The 18,916-nt window shown below is 40.0% G+C and overlaps 2 protein-coding genes across 6 annotated transcripts in view; one reads left to right on the forward strand and one right to left on the reverse strand.

Annotated features, from left to right (window-relative positions):
- Window positions 1-12,884, reverse strand: LOC134531041 (cytokine receptor-like factor 3). Its single transcript, XM_063366538.1, has 7 exons — window positions 12,416-12,884; window positions 11,789-12,072; window positions 6,743-6,923; window positions 2,753-3,005; window positions 1,874-2,004; window positions 1,240-1,348; window positions 1-519 (listed from the first exon to the last, which is right to left on the reverse strand). The coding sequence occupies exons 1-7, from the start codon at window positions 12,521-12,523 to the stop codon at window positions 293-295; spliced, it is 1,293 nt and encodes a 430-aa protein (XP_063222608.1). The 5' UTR covers window positions 12,524-12,884; the 3' UTR covers window positions 1-292.
- Window positions 12,791-18,916, forward strand: part of LOC134531046 (mpv17-like protein) — a 19,946-nt gene continuing 13,820 nt past the window's right edge. For 2 of the 5 annotated variants that reach the window (XR_010074924.1, XR_010074923.1), the window contains exons 1-2: window positions 13,103-13,492; window positions 16,768-17,035. Coding sequence is in view for 3 of the 5 variants with exons in the window: in XM_063366562.1 (XP_063222632.1) it covers window positions 16,799-17,111 (313 nt within the window). In the remaining 2 variants the exon portion in view is untranslated. The other 3 variants (XM_063366562.1, XM_063366552.1, XM_063366570.1) reach the window with 3 other exon arrangements.

An 18,916-nucleotide genomic window follows, 5' to 3' on the forward strand; every position in this document is an offset into this window, starting at 1 on the left:
TTGTAAGAAAATTTTTTTTAATACAATAACGTACAAACAACGTTGAAAAACTGTCGGAGAAAAAAAAATGGCTTCATGTTGTGATGTTCTGATGCACTGGTATAAATACACATACCAATTAAAATATTGTTAATTATTGGTGTCTTCAAGTTTGGATCTTGAATAACTATCTGACAAGACACTTATGCCCTCAGCGTGGGAAAATGTTTATTCACATCTTATTTCTCACGGAAATATGAAGAACTTCAAATCCACTGAAAGGAAATGACGGGCAAAACAAAAGAGGATGTGGCTATTCGACCAGCACCTTCCAGCCGGCCTGGCCGAAGCACAGGGCGAAGTAGAGCTTCTGTCCGAGGCTGTGCACGTCCCAGTCGTACGTGACGGCCTTGTCTCCGCTGTCCACGTTGACGCGCATCCTGCCCGCGCGGATGTGCTCGCACGTGAAGCACACCTTGGAGCCCTTCTGCAGCGCGGGCAGGCGCGTCGTCTTCTCCACGCCGTCCACGAACACGCTGCCTGCGCCCGGGACACGCACGCTCACTGCCCTGTGCTCCATCTCCATCATGCCTCATTTCTATGTAGGAGTACAGTATTCAACAACTAAGATTATAAGCATTAACTGTGAGAGTGAAGCAATGTGTATCACCCCCACTCCTCAATTTTTTTACAGTTTGCAGTGAATGTGGCACACACAGTGACATTAATGAATAAACCTGACATTGCAACTTAGTATTAGACTTAATACACACATATTCATAAAAAAAAATTAAAAAAAAAAAACTATGCAGTAGCAGTACTGAAGTGCAATCAGACTTAGTTTCACGAGGCTGCCAGAACACTGTGTTTAGTACTGAACGCTGATGAGATTTCACATCAGACAAACTAGCAGCAGAACTTTCCTGTCCTGATGTTTAGTTAAAAGGCTCGGCTGTAAATATTTCTGTGGTATGAGGATTATATTGAGTCCTCGACGCCCATGAACCAGCAAGAAAGAGACTGTCACTATCTCTAACAAAGCTGAACCAAATTAATGCTCAGCTAGCAAATTTCTAGAATTTTTTAGTGAAATGGTTCTACATTTTGGTGGACACGGTTCTGAATTAGTGACATTAAATTTTAATTCTTCAAGTCAGATTGTTTAATGATTAATCGGTTCAAACTATTACTTGTGCAATTACTCCACGTGTCATGTGGTTACTGTGACAAATCTCTTTTCTGTTTGAGACGACAGCTCACCTTTCGTGTTGATGAAGAAGCACCCTGGTTGGACAAGTGTATCCTTCTCTGTGAGCTCATCGACCAATCCCAGACCTTCGTCGCTGCAGCCTACACCACATTCCAACACCTGCACAGATTTTTTTTTTCCGTTTTTAAATTTTTTCTGCTACCAATCTTATCACCTAATATAAGATCAACAAACCCACTTAATGAGGAAAATGTGTTCAATCCATTTTAATGTTTTTGCTAATCCAACTGATTATCTACACTTCTTATAACATCAATCAAAGTTGAAATGTGTAAAGTGAAATATAACATATACTCAAATCTATGACGACTCCAAAGACATCAATGACATCAGCTGGCAAAACAGTTCTACTGAAATTATGAATTAGTATAAAGAATCTCTATAAATTAATGCTAATAACTACTTGTTCTTTAAACATAAGCAGTGCAACAAAAACATATCCAAAAATTTACTTCAAAACACATTTTTTGTAATGGATTTAACATTGCATAAAAAACTTCAGTTCAAAACATATTTCTCTAAACGTTTAAACCACATTCCTCTCAATATTTACTGCAGGTTGCCATTGCGTGGTAAAGCATTCACAGAGACAGTGTATCTCCTGCGAGGGCTCCCCTAACTTACCGTGAACTCTATGGAGTGGCACGGCCCGAACTGCGCCGCGCTGGACAGCAGCAGCGACTGCTCTGCGCTCACTTTGCTGGCGATTTTGCCCTCGTTGGTCACCACGTAGTTGGTGTTGGAGTCGTCCCAGCCTGCGGCCCCCCGCATCACACCGCTCACTAACACAGCCTCAACACATCTCTGTGGCGTTACGCTGGTGTAGAGAAGCTACGTAGTCTTGCTCCTTCTGGAGCGTGCAAGGACCGGTCCTTATGAACAAGAGGGAGATCAGGTCACACTACCTCGCTTCAAGTGTGACAGACGCAGAATGTCACCACGGGCTCAAACTAGTCCACTCATAAAAAAAAGCAGAGGCAGTACTGCCACATGAGACCAGTAGCAACTCTAGACTTTTTACACTTACACAAAATCCTCATTTTACACAGCAGCAGAACATACACTTCTTTTTCTTTCAGATTCTGTAAGTAACATTGAGACCATAGCTGACAGTAATTATCATTTTATAAGATACGCTCCAAAAATTCCTTACTCTCAGCTGAGATACAGACACAGCCGGAGAGTCAATGACCGGGTGGTTTCGGCTGAGCTGTCCACTTGCAAGCATGCGGTGTCAACACCACCAGTGATCGGTAGAGACCTGCAAAATTCGCGGTTTCGATGGCCTTCAGGATAGACTGCACATACCCCTGTACACTCGGGAAAATAACGCAAGTTCATTGCCCGCCGACTTGTAAGTCGTCTCAGCTGGTTTTGTCTGTGATTCGATCCTTCTTTGGTTGAGGGTTTATAACTGGTTGAGATTCGTCCAGATGAACAGTAAGCCAATAGCAAAATCATTGAAGAGGTATTCTCCAGTGACCGGGCAGGAGGGAGACTCACGGAAGGGGGGCTGCGCGGTGGCGGCGACGCGCGGCAGGGACCAGGCGCTCCACCCCGCGCTGCCCTCGGCACGGCAGCACACGCGGAACGTGTAGGGCGTGTCGGGCTGCAGGTCGCGCACCAGGAACTGCCTCTCCGGGCCCTCGTACACGTCGTGGTAGTTGCACGCCTCCAGCTGCTCCTGGCCGCGCACGTCCCCGTACGCCAGCTGCAGGCGGAAGCTGTGCACGTCGACCGCGCGCTCGTAGTCCACCTGCGCAGGGCCCCCTCGCTCGCACGGCACGCTCGCAGCACGCTCGCAGCACACTCACAGCACACGCACAGCACATGTACAGCACACTCGCAGCACACTCGCAACACACTCACAGCACATGCACAGCACACTCGCAGCACAAGGACAGAGGGAGTAACAGAAGAAACACAATTCAGGAGACATGAAAGGTATTAAGGACGAAATATGTAGAGATCAATAACAGTAAAGGGAGAGACAACAGGAGAAACTAAGAAAACGGTACTAAGAAACCTTCTACAAGGTGACTGGGGAAGTTCTAGTACAAGTGCAAAATAATTGAAAAATGGCCAGAAATAATTTAGCTGCATATTAAACTTTCATACAGCAGCTACAATGTGCATAACCAACTCCAAATTCAATTCACGTCAATTAATATTGACACAAGCTTTCAATTAAAATTCTTTTTATTGAGGCAATCTGCATCTCATTATTTTGTTTGTGATAATTATTTCTTAAAAGATGTTTTATGTAGATTTCTTGTGTTGTTCATTTAAATAATTACTTCGAATATTTTATTATGAAAAAGCTGGTTTATGAATGGTACTTTGTATGATTTTTCGAAAGACTATTTCGAGAAGTGCAATATCGTCAGCGTGACTGTGTTATGGAGAACCACAGCGACGAGGTGAGTGCGGACTGTGCGGTGTGCGGACGCAATGCGGCAGGCCAATGGACCAGTCTGACCCGCTGGCGCCCAGGTGAAGCAGTGTCTCACTATCCTCCTCCTCCTGAAAGTCCTTCCTCGGCTCTTTGTCGTGTCGTCCTGCGGACTGCGGAGACCACCACGTGCACGGTGTAGTTAGGACGCCGTTATTCTGGGAGCTTCGGCCGTCGAGTCGACCCTGACGACGGGACACGTGAAGGGGTGCGAGACCTTTCTGCAATGCTCCAAAGCCAGGAAAGTGAAGAGTGCGAGTGAGCCCTTGCTGAGCGATGACCGGACGACAAGTGACGGGCCTCGTGTGCGGAGACTGGTGCTTCAGGACTGTGCTGTGTGCGACGGACGAGTGAGTAGCGCGAGGCAGTGTGCTGGGACAGAGTAGCACAGTAAGAGACGAGCAGTAGAGACAGCCACTCCAGGGGGGAGTGGGCTGTGAAGTGAATGAAGGAGTAATTAATTATTTTGACAGATATTTCAAATGTTTTAATTTTATTAATAGTAGAAATATTAGTAATAAATAAAATTGCAATTTAATTATTTGGGCTACCCTTTCCGAAACCTGTTTTGCCAAGCATAACAATACTAATATTAAAAATTATTTAATACATATTTATTAGTATGTGTCAGCCTATGCAAGTACGAGTCTACAGTAGTATTCGGTAAGTAAGGGTTTGTAAGCAAACCAGGTAGAACAATACAGTTCACCAGCTAAACTTTCACTCGGTTTTTCTGTATCTTGTCGTGTTCTTTTGCAAAGTAATTTTGGTTTTTATAACTTTGATGCCACCCAATACCTACTTCCTATTTTATCCCCAGAGAGCATCATTTCAGATATATTTGTTTGAAATTTCTTTCAAAAGTGAGTTCCCTAGACACTGGAACTGTTTTGATGTCTTCTATAAACTTCAGCGTTTACTGCCATACTAACACAAGCACAATCACTACACAAACAATCCACAACTGATGTGTCCGCCTGGCTTCAAACAATTTTGATGGAAGACAAGACGCACAATATTCCCACTGCAGGAGCTTGTGCTATGTAATTCCAGAAAAATACATACGTACTACAGGACACACTTAATGCATGCCTCAAACTGATCAGAAAGTTGATTCGTGCGGGACCCGCTCAAGTGACGCAGTTTGAAGGCGCAACGACCAGTTCGTTAACCAAGCAAATACAGTAGAACCCTGTTATAATGTTTTTCAAGGGAGCACAAGAAAAAAACATTATAAGCAGGAAAACATTATAAGCAGGAAATCTCAATTTAGCTCTTATCAATGTTCGAGCTTTGTACCAATGGACTCACCAAGCTATGTAAACAACTTTAATGTTAAAACCAAAGATAGTATACTTGATACATGAATTTTCTGAAACAAGCCAACAATTTTTCAACTTCGTCTTGTTCCCTGGTTAATTTTTGTTTGTCTTTACAGATACACTGCCACATTTTTTGTAAAATTGTCTCACGATTCATGATGACAACATTAAGAGTGAGAACGTCTACTCCTTCGCCACCTGAAAATGTTTAATTTTGGGATTCTTATGTATGAATGAAAAAAAAAAATTATTTGTAAGCAATAGTAAACACTTTTAGTTATTCCCTCGCTCAATGGTTGGCAACTTAAATATCGTAGGACTATGTACGTGCATCTGAATACCCACTGGAATGGCAAGGAAGAGAAGAGTTGACTAAGGGTGCCAACTGACACGTAACTATGAACATTGTGTACCTTCAGTATATTGCATAAAATTGTATTTTAACAAACTTCATGTATTGTATGGCAGTGATTGTAAACATAAACATACATAAAGGAAACTTTTTATCGTAAGTGTTGGAATAATTTGGTTTTAAAACATTTTTTCCCCATTTATTGAATGTTAGAAAGCAAACATTATAAGCAGGAAAATACACTATTTATGAACGTTATATGCAGGAAATAAATACATTGTCCTTATGGGGGAAATATTGGGACTTTAAAAATATGACATTATAAGCAGGAAAACATTATATGCAGGAACATTATAACAGGGTTCTACTGTAAGTACCGATGGCGATGGCTTTCAAGAATTTACAGGATTATCATGGTTTTTCCGGCACCAAAAAAAACTCCCGGCTAATTCAGTTTCCTGATTTTCCCAATCACATGGCCACTACGTGATGGTTTCAAAGTGCGCCAGAGTTGTAAACATATTCAAGGCCACACATCCAACTCTGACATGCAAGTTACAAAGCCAAACTAAGGTCATCCTAACCTGTCTGGATGCAGGTACACGGTGCCCACAAACTCTGCAATAAAATTTCCCTGAATCACTTGATGTTCTATGAGCAAAAATTAAAATTACCTGACTAATTTTTTTCTTTAGTGAAATTTCTATTTCAAAATTTTCTGAAAGAAATAAAAAAGTAAATTCTGCCTCTACCATCCCCATAGCTGGCATAGGTACAACAGAATCTTGCATAAGCCATTTTAAAGTGTGTATGACTTTGCACTAAAACACTATCGGGAAAAACTGATTGTCTGTAAAGTCTGTTTACGGACGATAGTTTAATGTGACGTCATAACAAAACATAAATGAAATTATTGCATACTTTTATGAATAAAATTGAATAATTTTTATTGAATTATAACTATTTTTGATAGATACAAAGGAGTGATTTGAAATCTACAATTTAATTGATAAATTTACTTTAAATTTGCACTCATTAATTCAAATATGTTTATTACTTTAACGAAGAGATTGTTTCAACTATAACTTTTATACATGTTTGCTATTTAACTTCTTCCAATCTGTGTTATTCTGTTAAGGATAGGACGGTGATAGGAAAAGTAGGAAACGAATGAGAGTGTTTCAAGTTTAACGTGCCTCGAAAAAGTCAAATGGATGGTTGTTCCAATCGAGCGGAAGAGAGGTAGATGCGGCGCAAGCGTACAATGAGCGTAACGGGACACCTTTTCATGTGTGCAGCCGTCGTTCATCGGTTTATTAGACGTTGTCACGTCAAAAAAATGCTGGTGCAGTCCAGGTGACACTCGCCTCCTCCCAGTGCACCAGCAGCGCGCCCGGCTTGGCGCTGAGGTCCGTGAGCTGCACGGGCCCCATGCGCGACACCGCGCCGATGGCCCGCACCTCGCGCGCCAGCTCCCGCGCCACGCCGGCCACCGCGCACTGGAACGACAGCTCCGGGACCTCCTCCAGGTTGGGCACCGCGGGCAGGCTGCGACCAGACGCTCCGCACCTCGCACCCCGACACTGCTTCACCTCTACATGTCTAGATGTGATATCTACATTTATTTTTGTAAAAAAAAAAATATTTTTTTTGAACAAAATTATTGAAACTGCAATGTGTAATACATTATTAACTAGAATTGTATTACACTACTAACACTGTCTGTTGAAAATTTTAGAATTAAAAGGGATTATCAAAGTGTAATAATGTATTAACTAGAATGTTAATACTGCAATCTGTTAGAAATTACAGAATTAATAATGCATACCTACAATGCATTACTTACAGAATGATTAGGAACAAAAATGCTGAAATTTTAGGATTATAAATAAATAAATAGTCAGTTTATGTGGAGTTTAAATAAACTAGCCTACTACAAATGGAAGAAAACAAGATAGAGAGGTGCAGAATTACAAAATTGTCACTGTGAGTGAAATATTAATTTTATTGGAGCATTTATGAAGTGTAACATTGATTATAAATAACTAATAGGTAAGTTTTTCTTTTTTTGATATTAACAATACTTAGTTAAGGACCTATTTAAGATAGATAGAATATATTAAATTTGTAAGTTAGGCAAATATTTTTACTTAATTTTAAATTTGATGAGATTTTAAAGATTACATATACTATAACAAAAAAGTTACGTGTGATTACAATCGCGGTCTGAAATGTTAACAGATTTTCAAATTTAATCCTTTCACACACTGTGCTGCTTAAAGTCTAAAATGTTGGCTGTCAGAGTTTAATTCATTACCGAGTTTTAAAATAGCTGTTACCGTATATATTGCATAATAAAACTGAATTATGTATCGCGAAAATGACAGTGAGTGTACATTTATTAATCCTATAATATATTTTAATAATTTTATAATTGTTATTGTTACAGCGAAATGCCACCAAGACTTAAGTTAACTGGACGTAAAGAACGCAAATTTAACCATTCTTTGATGAGTGATGCAACAGAACATCGGAAAAGAACTGAAGATGCTGAATTGTATTCCTATCGAGAAGATGCTGCTCTATGTTTTGAGTAGGCTGTAAATTTTGAAACTGACCAGAAAAATTTGGAATTTAAATTTTGCAATTTATGTTATCGTTAGAATCAAGATTATACAGTGAATTGCAATAAAACCTAAATAACAACGAAAAGCATGACAAAACACAGCATAACACAAATGCAAGTTGTTAAACCATATACAAAGCACAGAAGTGCCAGTTATATCATGGAACTAAGAAGTATTCAACCAAAACTTTATTCAAATCATAAAAAAAAAAAAAAAAATTTTTAATGTTTTAAATTTAAGGAACGTCACTTCCGAACAAAAAAAATTGCACCAAAGTACATGGATCAGAAAAATTAATTTTATTTTTATTTTTATTTTTTTGCACAACTCTTAATGAATAACTTTTAAACCATAAATGCTTACTTATTTATTTTTATTGTTCTGAATGCAGCTCTTTTATTGCCAATTCATTACAAATTATTTTATCGTAAAAATGCAGCATGTAAGTTTTATCACTATTTTGGCAGAGTAACTATTAGAAAACAGCTTTTATAAAAAAAAAACTATAAAACCTAAATTTTCAGTTTTAAAAACAAAATTGGCCTAGAAATAAAACCTTAAAATCTTGCCACTAGTCACAGTAGATGGTTTAATATAGGCTACATATTGAAGATGGACTTAGTACGCTTGGTCACGATTCTTCCAGTTAGAAGTGAAGTGAATATGTTTTCCATATGGATTCTGCACCACAACCTGATGTTTAAAAAAATTAACTTTTCTTGAAGAACAATAAAACACTCGAGTTCACCCGGTTGTTACAGTATATCGACTGAAAGGTGTTCAGTTTGGATATAAGCTCGCAAGCCATCACACAGCCATGCTTTTTGCCAGTTAATAATGAACATTTTATTTTCAATTTGCACAATAAACTTTGAATTTGTAAAACATATTGTAATAAAAAAATATTGTTTGGGTTAACCATCTTATAATTTTGCTAACATGCCAAGAATATTTATAAAAAATGCCAAATAATTGAGAAAGGAGGCAGAAAGTATTTTAATACTCGCTTCATCCTCCGCAAAAGTGACCCGTAATTCCACAATTCTAAAATCAACAAGCGGAAGCAGAGACGACAAAAAGGTAGTTTTGAAGAGTTCACTTTTCTGTAAAAATTGGAATAAAAATGTTTTCCAATCATTATCTACAAACATTTTGAGACCCATCAAGTAGTTTACTAGTAAATTACTATTTTAAAGTTAGTTTGTTTATGTTCAGTTAGTGAGGTACATTAAAACTACTGCATGTTAATGTGGATGGTTGATTAGGTTAGGTTAGGATACCTAAATTAGATACAGTAAACTCCCGGTATATCGCGCCTCGATTGATCGCGGAATCGGGTATATCGCGGGTCAAACCATGTCCCCCAGTCAGAAATGAATAATAATAATGGAATAAATGGTTGACAGCCGATTAGGATAATTTTGCGTTGTAACTAACAAACTAAGCATCGGGCAGAAAAAAGCCTAGGCGTAGAAAATGTCCGCAGTAAAATTCTAAACAAGATATCTCCGTACATTATTCCTCTATCTTGTAGGGTTTTCAAATTATGGTCCAATCCAGCCCAGTGATATTTTCTGAAACACTAGTTCTTAACGTCGCTTTATCTCACAAATGAAGCATCGGACAGGGGACCTGATAAAGCCCACCGTCCAGCGACATCCAGCGTGACTCGGCTGGGGATTGATGTTGGATAGGCTTGGTTGTCGGCAAGCGCTGGGTAGGGAGAGGCTAGCCGAGAACATGGAGAGAGGTAGAGATTAGAGCGGGCAGAAACACCAGGGGGAGTGGGGGAGGGAATGTGTTCACGCAGCACACAGGCAGAGCATGAGTCACTTGACTGAGCAGCGTCGCTGCGTACAAGGCAAAATCAGGTAGTCCGGTGTTTAAAATTCCACTCCAGAATCTTAATTGGTACTTTACTGGACATCTGTATATAAATGTTTTGTTACAACTTAAACCTACAGACGTAATATTATTGGGTAATTCATTGTATTATACAAGTTCATCTTTTTACTTTGGTATAATGTTTTAACATTAAATGGTAAAGTAAATCAGCTAGCGTATTTTTAATCTTTGCCCAGGAATTCCCAGTGGTCCAAATTTTACGTGAACCATACTGTACCACTTTTGCCGAGAGGTAGTAAACAAGTCCCGGAAATGTTTATGTGTAGCGGTCTCCCGACCTTTAAACAGAGGCTGGGGAATATAACACTTGCCGATCCGAGCCACACACACTCAGCAACTCGACACAGCGTTTGGTGAAATAAGTAAAGACAAAGTTTAACACGGTTTTTAATACGGCGTCACTGATTGCGCTAAAATTAAATTGGCGCAATTTTTGTTTCCCCACATGTGACCATTTATAATTTACTGTAAGCATGGATAATAAAGTTTAACCACTTGACACGATAGACAATTCTTTATTTTTTTATTGTACGAATGCTAGAATCGTTTTTCCCGTATCTGCGGCCTACTTCTGCAAAAGACACGCTATCAGTAAGTAAATCTAGAATTTTTATTTTGTCAATCAAACTCGGTACTTTGCGATTCATATTCGGTTTGAAGAATCTCTACGGCCTTTCTTTTTATAAGACTTTGACCACAGAATCGTGTGTAACCGCACACACTGCACTTACTTTGTTACGGACACTGACGAAGCAGATACTGTGGCTAACACCACGAGACTGGCAGCAGCAGCTTGTGTGCCGCACGTGTGTATGGCGGCGTGTGGCGCGCTCGTAGGCCGTGCGACAAACTGTGCGCGGCACGCGGAAAAATAAAAACAATTCAACATTTAATATTTATCTTTAAAATTTATTATTTTTATTTTTTCACCCGTGTTTAGTGAAAACTGCGGATTCAAAGTCCGCACAAAGGCGGGCCGTCTATACTGTGCGTGCTTGCCGACCTATTAGAACACAGGCGGTTTTTTATGCCTTTTGACCTTGGTCACATCGAAACATCGCGGTTATGCAACAACGCGGGTAAAAGTTATGTCCCCCGAAAACCGCGTTAAATAGGGAGTGTACTGTATGCCTTTAAATTGTATGAAAGATAGGTTAGCTGCATTAAAAAAACAATAAAGTTTTTTAAATAGTTGGTCAAGTTAATTACATTTTATATTGGTAATTCCAAAACCAATCATTCAAATGATTTTACAGTATTTTAAAAGTTTCTAACCTAATCTTACCAACCTTCCACGCTATTATAAACAATTTTTTTAATTTATAAAATATATTTTAAAACCGTTCCCACGATGCAACAGTATTTTTAATATGTAAAATGCCATAACCACTCCTTTAAAATTATAAACTATTAGTAAACTACTTGAAGTATTAGAATGCCCTTTTTGAGAATGATTGTAAATTGTGTCAGAAGTAAAAACGACCATTCTGTGATTTATACTTTTCTGATTTATCTTTCCCCAGAAAAATTGGCTCCTTTAGAATTACATACAAAGTCCCACTAAGAACAGAAATCAGAATGTAAATTGGTGTAGAATTACATTATCTTTGAAAGATTTGTGCAATGGGAGTGCATGACTTGATGTAAGCTTTTGGACATACGCCATTGCTAAGCACATGTATGTCTGTAGAAGAAAACTAAAAAAAACCTACTTTTGGTTTTTTTGTAGTTTTCTTGTGCAGACATACATGTGCTTAGCAATGGCGTATGTCCAAAAACTTACATCAAGTCGTAGAATTACATATTTTTGTTTTCTACAAGTCCCTGACCACAGAGACCGCGAGGAGTCCCCGGAGAGAGACACGTGCTGCGGACGGGTACCTGCCCAGCTGGGACGCCTGGTCCGCGAAGGCCAGAGCCTCGTCGTGGCCCGCAGTCCCGTCCAGCAGGTGGCGGCCCTGCGCGATGTAGCCGCGCGTGGTGGCCAGCTTGCCCGCTATCAGCTCGCGGCACGCCTCCAGGGGCCCCAGGCTCTCGTCCTGCATGTCCAGGGCCTCCCGCCTGAGGCGCTCCCTGCGTCGCTCCAGCTCGCAGCTCAGCGTGCGCGCCAGCTGGTCGAAGGCCGAGTCTATCTCCGCCAGCGTGGCGCCCGCGCTCGACCGTATCTGCGACAATCCGCCCCTCGCACTAGCGGCGCTCACGGGCGTTCGTGAGAACATCAACATCTCACAGAACCGCCGACGTTACTCATCATCCAACATACGTGCGCAGATCTAAGATCATATTCACAGGGTTAAGTAATACCAAGAATGTTTAAAAATGCGGGAAAACTTGCAAACGTTAGCAGATCCTAAAAGCGTCATTGTAAGATTTTCAATCTCATTTGTTATTAAATTACCTACCTAAATAGTACATCATTTAATATGAAATATTATAAATTTGAATTACAGTCAAATCAATTTATAGCTACGCCCTGCAGTTCTCCTGTTTCCATTCCACGAGACTCACCTGCATCTCAGCTCGCTGCACAGATTCGATGAGCTCTTCCAGCTTTGCAGCATAGTCTCTCGCTGTTTCAACTATTTCTGAAATACTTTTCTTTGATGACTTTTCCATTATTACAAATATAACCTAAAAAATGTGGCCATTATATTACAAATAAATATATACATACAAATGATTAGTTCCGAAATTCTTTTGCGGTTCTATAAAACAAGATATAATTTGACATTAGTGGCCAGAAGATGGGAATAACGTCGTAGGTCCTAAACATGACTTATTTACTTTAAATGATTTTCTATAAGCAAAATTATTAGTTATTGTAAAACATGATTCACACTTATACATGTATACAAAAAACTTTTTATTCATTCAAATTATTAAAGTGATGTCAGTAAACTTGTTATTAATTATTTTAATTTTATAAAATATTTGGAAGCCACCCATAGGTAAGCTGATATTCCGGGAGAAAACAACTGATTATTTCACGCGAGAGGCAAGAGATGACGTATTTGTTACACAAATGTTATCTTCAGTTAAGGATCCAAAAGTATATTTTGTAGTATATAAAACCAAATATAAGAATAATACATATTTATGCAACTTTATACCCAGCTGTTTTTGAAGAAATCAAGATTCCAAGGCACCAATAATGCCCCGGAGATACTTGGATATTTACTCCTACAGACGGTAAAATTCAAAATTATAACCAAGTTAAAATCAAACAAACGGTAGTATTTTAATAACGTGGCTGTTTAGTGCTCTTTGTGTTCCGAAGGCTAAGCTGCGTATTATTTTTGGCGCGGTTAAAATCGGTTCATGGTCACGCGCGAATTTCGGACCAAAATAAATATTGACGCTGTCGAGTTATGTCACGTTACTCGCAGTTAAGAGTCTGGGTTGCATTGAAAAGCCCTGATACCAGTAAAGCATTCCATTTGATGTTTCTACAAAGTTCTTTGAATTGTGACTGCTGAACTAGAATAATAATTATACTGCCAAAAAATTTGACCAGGTGATCAGCAGTCATAATTATATAAACTGAGTTATAAATTGACTGAATAGTTTGGGAATTATTAATATTATGTAAGTATTAACTTATTTTTATTGATTCATATTAATCAAATATTTTATTTAACATAAATCAATTGTACTTAGGTGAACATACATACTAGGATAGAATTTTTACACTGAAATAATATTTACCCATAAAAAAATCCCTTTTAGCACATCCTACAGGCATAGATATATTTTGAAGTATCTGTTTCTTCTGAGAATATTTTAAGAACTTAATGTAACATCCATATTTGTTTGCCAATATTAAAAAAGATTGATTTAACATTTTCTCATATTCCCTGCAGCAAAAATATTATGAAAATTTTTTTAACTTAATGAACTCGTCATTGAATGTCTTAACGACTTTCATATTTTGCCTACCATGGTAGTTACACAATTGTTTTTATCTTCAAACACTAATTTTCACCCTTGCACTAGTGCGTGATCATATAATTTTTTTTTTTTTGGACAAAGGTTAAGTCACATTATGTTTGTTATTAATAAATTCCAACAAATTTGTTACTAAGAAAGTTTTAATTTTTTTTTAATTTCAACCCATGTATTTACGGTAATAATTTGTTTCATCACAAATTGTTTCAGCCAAAGGTTTTAAATAGTTTAGGCATTTTACATTAAATTATAATAGATTCAATAGTAATATCTTTTTTTTTAAAACAAGTAATGACACTTTGTCTTTATTATTTCCCTCCTTTGTAGTAATGTCCTGTACTATCAAATATTGTTTTAGACAAAAATTTAGATAAAAATTATAAGATTCATACATAATTTGTACAAATCTGATGATGTGCCTACGAAGGGAGGTATTATATTTTTGTCCTCCAACCCTTGTTTTATGAACCCCTTGCAGTTATGGTTGGTCGTATCAAAATCATATTCAGACAAAAGATTTTGGTATTACTCCTATGAGTTATAATACGTTCAAACAGATGTGATATTTTCCATATGATGGGAGTTAGAGCAATTTTTCTGTTTTTCAAAAAAACATCGCCATTTCTTCTCCTTTGTTCATATTGACGTCGACCCAAGTGTCTCCTCGGCTCCTTCAGGCTGTTATGCCTCGTCAACGTCCTCCCTTGTTTCCCCAGTGAACCCTCAGTGTTGTGCATCGGCCAGGGACGCACCCGCGTGCGCCCTAGCAGGCCAGTGAGCCAGTGCTAGTGTGTAAATGTTTCTGTGTTGTACATATTCTTTCCAAATGACCGTGACTTTTTAAGTGTGTAAATAATGTACCGTAATGTATTTAATAGTGTGTAAATGGTCTTGTAATTCTCGTAAATGTGTCGCAGTGTTAATATGTAATCGCGGCCTGGCGCTCATTCGCATCGCGAGGGGTGGCGCTCTCCCACGCCGGCCGATTTCCCCTCCCCTTCCCCGCGACCCGCGCGCGACGGCCCGCGGGCGCACGGGGAAGGGCAGTTGAACTCAGGACTCGTTCAGTGGCGGACGTACGCGCCGCTCCGCGCTGATCGCGAGACGGGTCTACCGAGCTCGCGGTCCGGCGACACCGCCTCTGTACGAGCATTCGCTGCAGCCGCCGAGCTGCCTACGTTGTGCCGCCCACGCGATTGGGTGTCCGAGTTACGTCACGAGTCGGTCATTATAGGACGCGTAAGCATAGTTACGCACCGCTGAACTATCGCCGTCGTTACGAGTCAGTACGTAAGAACCGCGCACGCATCACGTGCCTTTGTGAAGCAGTTGGCAATCAGGGACTTTGTTACGTGGGAGGACTGCTAGTTCGCGTCGGGACGAGTGGGCCGTACGAGACGGTCTTCGGGAGTCCGGGTCTTCGTGGGAAGGGCGCACACCCCGCGACGGATCCGCCAGGCCGCGGCAAGCTCTCAGGATACAATAAAAGAGCTCGTGGAACGATTAACCTCGAGTGGTCCTTTCACTCTACCTGTCACTCTACCTCACCATCCCTCCAGGTCCCGCATTTCCAGGTCCCGGCCACGTCGGCCTGGACCCACACCTCTCCGACGAGAGCAGTACGGGCATAACAGGAATTTCTAGTAAACGGGGAAATAGGGACCAGAAGCCGAGGGACGTCAATATATTGCCCATTAACAAACTCTATCAAGATTTTCCACTATTAGATTTTCTGTATCAGTTTGGAAGTGATTTGTGAATAATTGTGACTTATCAGGTTATTATTATATAGTGATTTTATATTTACATACATATATATATATATATATATATATATATATATATATATATATATATATATATATATATATATATATATATATATATATGTGTGTGTTTTTATGTATGTGTGTACATTATATATATATTTAGAGAGAGAGAGAGTTTTGTGGTATAGGGACCATGAAACAAAAACTATATATAAAAATTGTCCGGAAGTTGCACCATAGCAACGACTACGCTAGGTAGTATTTCTTTGAAATCTACCTAAAATGGATACAGCAATTTTTACATAGTTTTCAAGTAAATACATAAATAAATACAGCTTGGGGTGATTTAATTTATAACTGTTCTAGTTGTTTCTAAAAGACAAATAAATTGAAATTGTGAAACTACACTAGTGAACAACAGGTGCTGGGGTCGAGAGATTGGGCCCAGCAGGCTGCCCTGATTGGACAGGAACACAACTAGGTTCAAGTAAAATTACATGTTAATAGTGCAGCAAAATTCAATCGCTGATGACCAACCAATGTAAATACATAACAATGAAATTCTGAACTGTGTAATATGGTTAAATTTACTAATCATATCCGTGAATTTAAAACAAAATGAAAATACCAACTAAGAAACAACAAATCTCTGAAAAAAATACAGCAATATTCTCCATAATTCAAAAGATTTGTATATTTTCCTCCAAATTAAATATCGAGCTAGTATGAAAGATTGTGTATATATGTACTATACTCAACTTAAAAATTAATAAAAGATATCGCTGCAAAGTCACATCTAAAAGGTGTTATGTTAAATGCGTACGAATTGAGAACAATAAAAACCTAATAAAATCGTCTTGCCAAAGGCAATTCAGGTTGGATTCCTGGCGGGGTCGAACCCGGTTGGGTCGCAAGTGGGAAACGTGGCGGACGTTGCCGGTGGTCTGCGGGTTTCCTCGGGGTACTCCCGTTTCCCCCGCCAGTTCATCCCGTTGCTGCTCCGTACCCCGTTCCACCTCATCCCACACCCCTTCAGGCCGGGGGAACGACAGGGCAGCCCCAGGCGGGACACTGTGTGTGCTTCTGTTCCCCGGTGCCGAGCACCGGGACCTCCGGGCTGTGAAGTGTAGTGACGCCGCGGTGCAGGACGGAGGTGCCCAGCTGACCCCGGGGCGGCATGGGGCTGCTCGCCCGGAGCTCCCCGCTGGTGCGCGGGGTGGCGGCCTACGCCGTCATCTGGCCCGTGTCCAGCCTGTGCCAGCAGCTCATCGCCGGCGCGGAGCGGGTGGACTGCGCCCAGGCGGCACGCTTCGCGCTCTACGGCAGCTGCTTCGTGGCTCCCTCGCTGCAGGCATGGCTGTCCTTCGCGCAGCGCGCCTGGCCGGGCCGGTCCTGGCGCGCCACCCTCACCAAGGTGCGCGAGTCTCCCCGTGCGTGCTGGCTGCAACTGTCTCCTGGTCGACCAGTGTCAGGCGCCCGCTCATGCCACAGTACGAGCTAAGCTTCAGTAATCTTTTCATAAAGCTTATAAACCTTATGAATTTTCCTCATAAAAGTTTTGAAAAAAAAAAATTTGTAGATTGAACTATATGCCATTGTGCCAATTCCACAGCCTGTACCTCTGTGGGCATGGCACAAAACTGAGGATTCATTGATGTTTTTGTTCAATTCCATATTCTACGCCGCCCCTGCAGCAAAAAAATGCCAAACAAAATAAATACGTATGTAAGTATTTTCACTGTCACAGTGCGTTGAAAAACACTTCAATGTTCACAATTTACATGCACCTTCTGTGTGTACACTTAAAAATACAACAGCTGTGCATTACTCAGGGCACTTTTCTGGAAATATGCGAGTCACTGGCTCGTTTCTGGAAGACCGCATGCTTAGTTCTCTGAAAATCACATTCCTTCTGCAAACACTCATCGTTCGAATGGCTCACACGGCGAGCATGCTCCTGTGTTCGCTCGTCATCTCCAGCGTCTTCTTCACATTCTGGATGCCACTCGACCCTAACTTGTCGGTGTTCTGCAACCCACACGACACTGGCCCGGTTTACAAGGTCCTGGGCAGAGTTCAGTCCACGGCTCAGTTCAGTGTAGTCTTTGAACATACAGCATCACTACCTGACGGGTAGTCACATCACACATGGTTCACCTGCCCGGTGCCACAATCACACGGCCGAGGCACTCAGTCATGAAGTAGACCTCACCTGCTCAGCAGTGAGACATTCCTCCATGGTGGCCACTTTTGGCAAACCCAAATCCCAGGCTTTTACCAGGATTTTTAAGGTTTTTCTAAGAATTTTCATGAAATGTTACTATGCTAATAAAAATATTGTTAGCTAAACATTTCTGTTACATCAAAGCTAATAAAACCAAACAATTAGTATTACATAAAAAAAATAAAACATTGAAATAAAAAAGTATCCCTGAAAGACTATATTACTTCTGTGATAAAATTTTTTCCCCTTGTATGTATGTTTAACTAAGCGAGTAGCAATCAACAGAGAAAGTTTAACAGAAGAATGCAAGAGCACAACTAATTACTTCAACAGCTGCCAGGAATGAAAATAGTTTACACATTATAACAATAATTATTAACATAAACATTTTAAATTCTTATCAGCATTTTTTGTTAGATGAGATTGATAAATCATGTTCCTAACTTTAAATTATTCATAGTGAGCCTTTAAATCATTGTAATCTAAACATTATTAATTTGGAGTTGTAAAAGTACCTCTCAACTTCATACTTTTTTTTCCTTCTTCTACTTAACAAAACATCATTTAAATACTTACTGTAGAACTTATCTGAAAACTGATTGTCATGGTAAAATATTTACAAACAGATGTATGTTATTTCCTGTGTGCTGTATTAGAATAGCAACAGGTCGCATAAAAGATAAAGAAAGAAAAACAAAAGAATTATGGCACCATCCTTTCATGTTCAACATTTAATTTTTTGTTTGTATCCTGCAAATGATATTCTCAAATCATGGTATTAGTTTTTGGATGTGGTTTCTGTTTTATGTTACTGTCTGTGAAAATCACCGGAAGTAAAAGTCAAAGAGAAACACAGAGAAGACGGAAAACGAGCACCCAGCTTCTCCCCGCCCCTCCCCGCGGAACACACCACGGCAACGGCTACCCACATACCTGTCTCATCCGCTGCCGATGTTCGCCAGTGCACAGCACTCAAAATGGCGTCGGTGATGCAGTGTGTAGCCACAGCGAATAATTTTTTCAACCAAGCTGTGAAATGCACTCCAAAATGGTGTAAACGACTCCATTCGT

Source organism: Bacillus rossius, chromosome 1, assembly GCF_032445375.1.
Source record: "Bacillus rossius redtenbacheri isolate Brsri chromosome 1, Brsri_v3, whole genome shotgun sequence".
Taxonomy (NCBI): domain Eukaryota; kingdom Metazoa; phylum Arthropoda; class Insecta; order Phasmatodea; family Bacillidae; genus Bacillus; species Bacillus rossius.

Excerpts from the sequence above, each read along its gene's own strand:
- LOC134531041 (XM_063366538.1), bottom strand. The coding sequence starts at position 12,523 with ATGGAAAAGTCATCAAAGAAAAGTATTTCAGAAATAGTTGAAACAGCG. Across the intron at positions 2,005-2,752 it reads CACCGCGCAGCCCCCCTTCC|GCTGGGACGACTCCAACACC; the intron begins GTGAGTCTCCCT and ends GGGGGGCCGCAG. Across the intron at positions 520-1,239 it reads CTTCTTCATCAACACGAAAG|GCAGCGTGTTCGTGGACGGC; the intron begins GTGAGCTGTCGT and ends TCCCGGGCGCAG.